Below are 4,727 nucleotides of genomic sequence, written 5' to 3'. Positions count from 1 at the left end.
CTACGCAAACACCTTCAGAAGTTCATGATGAAATACATTCAACAACACAAGTAGAGCCTGAGAAAGGGAAATTGAAAAGTGTTGTGTGGGAACACTTTGAAAAGATAAAAGTTGATGGAAAATACAAAGCTAAATGTAACTATTGCAAGAAACTGCTTGGTGGAGAAACAAAGAATGGAACAAAGCACTTGCACCATCATACAAACATATGTATTCAAAAGAAGGCTTTAGCAAAAGGAAAAGGGGGACAAAAAACACTTTTTTCTAAGATTTCAAGTGGCAAAAAGGAATTGGCTTGTGGAGCTTATAATGAAGAAAATGCCAAGAGGGAACTTGCAACAATGATTATATTGCATGAATATCCATTGTCAATAGTGGACCATATTGGTTTTATTAGATTCGTGACAACAATTCAACCATTATTTCAACTTCCTTCACGAAATACGATAAAGAAAGAGATACTCGGCATCTATGAACATGAAAAACAAGTTGTTATGAAGTTGATAGATACAAATAAAGGAAGAATAGCAATTACATCGGATATGTGGACTGCAAGCAATCAAAAGAAAGGGTATATGTCTATCACAGCTCACTATATTGATGACAATTGGACATTGCAAAATATAATTTTGAGGTACACCTTTTTTAATTTATAAATTTTCCAGTAATTTTTTTATGCACCTCTAGAAAGATTATATGTCTTACAAAATATTGCTTAATTTATAGGTTCATTTATGTTCCCGCACCTCACACAGCTGATCGACTTTGCAATGTATTAGTTGATTGTTTGTTCGATTGGAATATTGATACAAAATTGTCTACTATCACTTTAGACAACTGCAGCACAAATGATAGCATGATTGAAAAAATTAAGGATAAGTTGAAGTTGGACACACTCATTAAGAAAGGGTCTTGCTTCATATGCGTTGTTCAGCACATATCCTTAATTTGATTGTGAAAGAAGGGTTAGCCGTCCTAAAAGAAAGGGTGGAAAAAATTCGAGAAAGTGTAGCATATTGGACAGCAACTCCTAAAAGAATGGAAAAATTTGAGGAAACAGCTAGACAATTGCGAATTTCTTTCACTAAAAAGTTAAGTTTGGATTGCCCAACTAGATGGAATTCTACTTACAAGATGCTTGATATTGCCATATGTTATAAGGATGTGTTTTTTAGGTTAAAGCAACGTGAAGCTCAATACACTTCTTTGCCAACTGATATGCAGTGGGAATTTGCAAAGGATGTTTGTCGAAGGCTAAAATTATTTAATGACATCACAGAAATCATTTCTGGCTCCAAATACCCAACTGCCAACATCTTTTTCCCAAAGATTTGTGAGATCAAGATTGCAATAAATGATTGGGTTAAATCTCCTGAGATAACCATTCAAAATATGGCAATACAAATGTTAAAGAAATTTGAAAGTTACTGGAGTGTTATTCATGATATATTGGCAATTGCTTCAGTTTTAGATCCAAGGTACAAGATGGACATGTTAGAATACTATTTTTATAAATTGTATGGTAATGATTTTGATCTGAAACTTAGTAGGATTCGTCAAATGTGCTATGATTTGGTTTTGGAATATCAATCAAAAAAGAATGAAACTTCTTCTTATAGAGCTACATCATTGGAGTTGGGAAAGGATGTTGATAATGATGCGAATGAATTTTTAGAGTTTATGGCAAAAAAGAAAAAATCTAGAACTACAGTTATGAAAACAGAGTTGGATTATTACTTGGAAGAAGATAATTTGCCGGTTACACAAGAATTTGATATCCTATCATGGTGGAAAACAAATGGGTTAAAGTTTCCAACCCTTCAAGCAATTGCAAGGGATGTTTTAGCTATTCCAATAACAATTGTAGCTTCTGAATCTGCTTTTAGTACTGGTGGTCAGATATTAACTTCTCACCGTAGTCGACTTCATCATATTACTATAGAGGCTTTGATGTGTACAAGAAGTTGGATATGGAACTCAAACCATCTAGGTAAGTTACCCAAATTTATTAATATTTTTTGTTAGTATTTTTTGTGAATTCTCATCTAATATTCTACATTTGGTGTTTGTAGGTGTTAAAAAATTAAAAGGAAAAGATGTTCTCATGAGTGAAAATGAATCTGATGAAGAAGGTACATTATATTCTAGTAATTAAAATTTTCAATTTCAATTATTATATCATATCTAATTTTTCATTTTTTTCTATGTGTAGGTGGATCGAATGCAAATGAAACCACTAATCATTTGTAAAATTAATAAATATTTTGGTTATTATAAAATTTTAGTAATGTGTAATTTTTTAGCTTTTATATAATTATTTGAATTTTATTTAGTTGTTATTTGATACTTTAATTTGAGATTTATACTATTATAATATTTTTCTTAATATTTGACATCATGAAAATCAAAAAGAGTATGTTATTTTAATATTGAATATTTTGATAGTATCATGATTCCATTGGTGTGATTTTTAAATTTTTTTTATAAAAAATATTTAATTGATATATGGAACAATAAAAAAATGGGTATGGGTATGGGTATAAGAAAATACCCGTTACCCGGTGGGGATGGGGATGGGTCAAAAGTTGTATACCCGTTGGGTTTGGGGATGGGGATGGGGATGAATTTTTATTATGGGGATGGGGATGGGATCATGATACCCGTACCCGCCCCGCCCCGTTGCCATCCCTATTATTGATCTTAGATAATAAGGACAAGTTACGTGATCCACAAGATTATGATAGCATTGTTAGGGCATAAATACCAAATAAGGAAGAAGAACCACAATTGCATGAAGTTGTGTTGAAACACATGATACATGGTCCTTGCGGAACTCTCAATCCTAGATCACCATGTATGAAGCGCAATCAATGCCAAAAGAGATTTCCCAAAGATTTCTTGGAAGAAACACGACAAGGTAATGATTCATATCCTCAATATAGAAGATGTTTTGATGAACCAATTTCCATAAATAGAAATGTGACTGTTGACAATAGATGGGTAGTTCCTTACAACCCTTGGTTACTCTTAAAATACGACTGTCATATAAATGTTGAGGTTTGCAGCAACATCAAAAGTATTAAATATTTGTATAAGTATGTTTACAAAGGACCAGATCGAGTAGCAATGGAGATTCATAAAGGACCTATTATAGATGAAGTCCAGCAATATCTCGATGCTAGATGGATTTGTGCTCTCGAGGCTTTATGGAAAATCTTCAGATTTACAATCTATCGAATGAATCCAGCTGTTGAAAGATTACAAATTTATTTACCAAATCGACAGCAAGTGCGATTTTATGAGCACCAAAACATCAATGACGTGTTGAATGATGATAACAACTCCAAAACCATGCTCACACAATTTTTTGCCCTCAATCAAAGAGATCCCCAATCTAGAACATTTTTGTATCGAGAAATTCCAAAGCATTATTGTTGGAATAATAGACCTAAGGAATGGTACCCAAGAAGGTCAAACAAGAAAGTTACCGATCAAATTTATATTGTATCCCCTTCTGAAAGAGATAAATTCTTCTTGCGGGTTTTGCTTTCTCACATAAGAGGACCAACTAGTTGGGAATATCTATTATCACCAAATGAAACATATTATCACACATTTAAAAAGACGGCTGAGAAATTGGGATTTTTAGAAAGTGACAATAGTATTCATGAATGCTTAGTTGAAGCATCAACTTTAAAAATGCCATATGCTTTACGAAGACTATTTGTGACCTTATTACTAAACCCTAAACCAACTAATGTTAGAAGCCTTTGGAATCAGTTCCACACCTTTATGCTAGAAGATTATACTTCAACCAACACTTCTGTCAATGAGAACTTGCTTCCTATGTTATTGAGGGATTTAAATGACCTTTTAATTCAGCATGGTAAAACAATCAAGGATTTTGATTTGCCACTTTTATCTTATGATGCATTGGAAACTACTTCAGTACCAAGAATTATACAAGAAGAATTATCAATATAGATACCTAATGAAGATGTTCACAATGTACACAAATTGAATCATGACCAACTCATTGCCTTGAATACCATTTTAGATGTAATCAACCGTAATCAAAGTCAGGTCTTTTTTGTGGATGGACCAGGAGGAACCGATAAAACATTCATTTACCGTACTTTAATTGCACATTGTAGGAGCAACGATCAAATTATTTTAGCTACAACCTTCTTTGGTATAGCAGCAACATTATTATCGGTGGTAGAACTACACATTCTCGATTTAAAATACCTATCAATGTCGAGGCCGATTCGTTTTGTTCTATAAGTAAACAATTAGATCTTGCAAAACTAATAAAAACAACAAAGGCAATTATTTGGGATGAAACACCCATGATTAACATATATGTTTTGGAGGCACTAGATTGGTCATTAAAGGACATTCTAGATTCTGATGCTCCATTTAGGGGCAAAGTGATCATATTAGGAGGTGATTTTTGTTAGGTACTGCTAGTAGTTCAAAAAGGTACAAAAACACAAATGATTTCTGCCTGTATTATTAATTCTCATTTATGAAGTAACACAAAGATATTACATTTACAACAAAACATGCGATCATTACAAGATCACAGTTTTGCTGAATATCTCATGCGCATTGTAAATGGTATTGAACCAACACAAGTTGATGACATGGTAAAAATACCCCAATAACTAGCAATATCATGGGAAGGAGAAACCTCAATACAACACCTCATACACCAAACTTTTCCT

General features: G+C 32.9%; 1 protein-coding gene across 1 annotated transcript; it reads left to right on the top strand.

Annotated features, from left to right (window-relative positions):
* The first annotated feature begins 3,126 nt into the window (after positions 1–3,126).
* LOC114174391 lies at positions 3,127–3,984 on the top strand. Its single transcript, XM_028059231.1, has one exon. The coding sequence runs from the start codon at positions 3,127–3,129 to the stop codon at positions 3,982–3,984; it is 858 nt and encodes a 285-aa protein (XP_027915032.1).
* The last annotated feature ends 743 nt before the right edge of the window (positions 3,985–4,727 follow it).

Source organism: Vigna unguiculata, chromosome 2 (assembly GCF_004118075.2).
Source record: "Vigna unguiculata cultivar IT97K-499-35 chromosome 2, ASM411807v1, whole genome shotgun sequence".
Lineage (NCBI taxonomy): Eukaryota > Viridiplantae > Streptophyta > Magnoliopsida > Fabales > Fabaceae > Vigna > Vigna unguiculata.
The sequence above is the reverse complement of the archived record's forward strand: the minus strand, read 5'-3'. Positions and strand labels throughout refer to the sequence as shown.

Bases quoted from the DNA above. Each gene is read 5' to 3' on its own strand.
- LOC114174391 (XM_028059231.1), top strand. From the start codon at position 3,127: ATGGAGATTCATAAAGGACCTATTATAGATGAAGTCCAGCAATATCTC.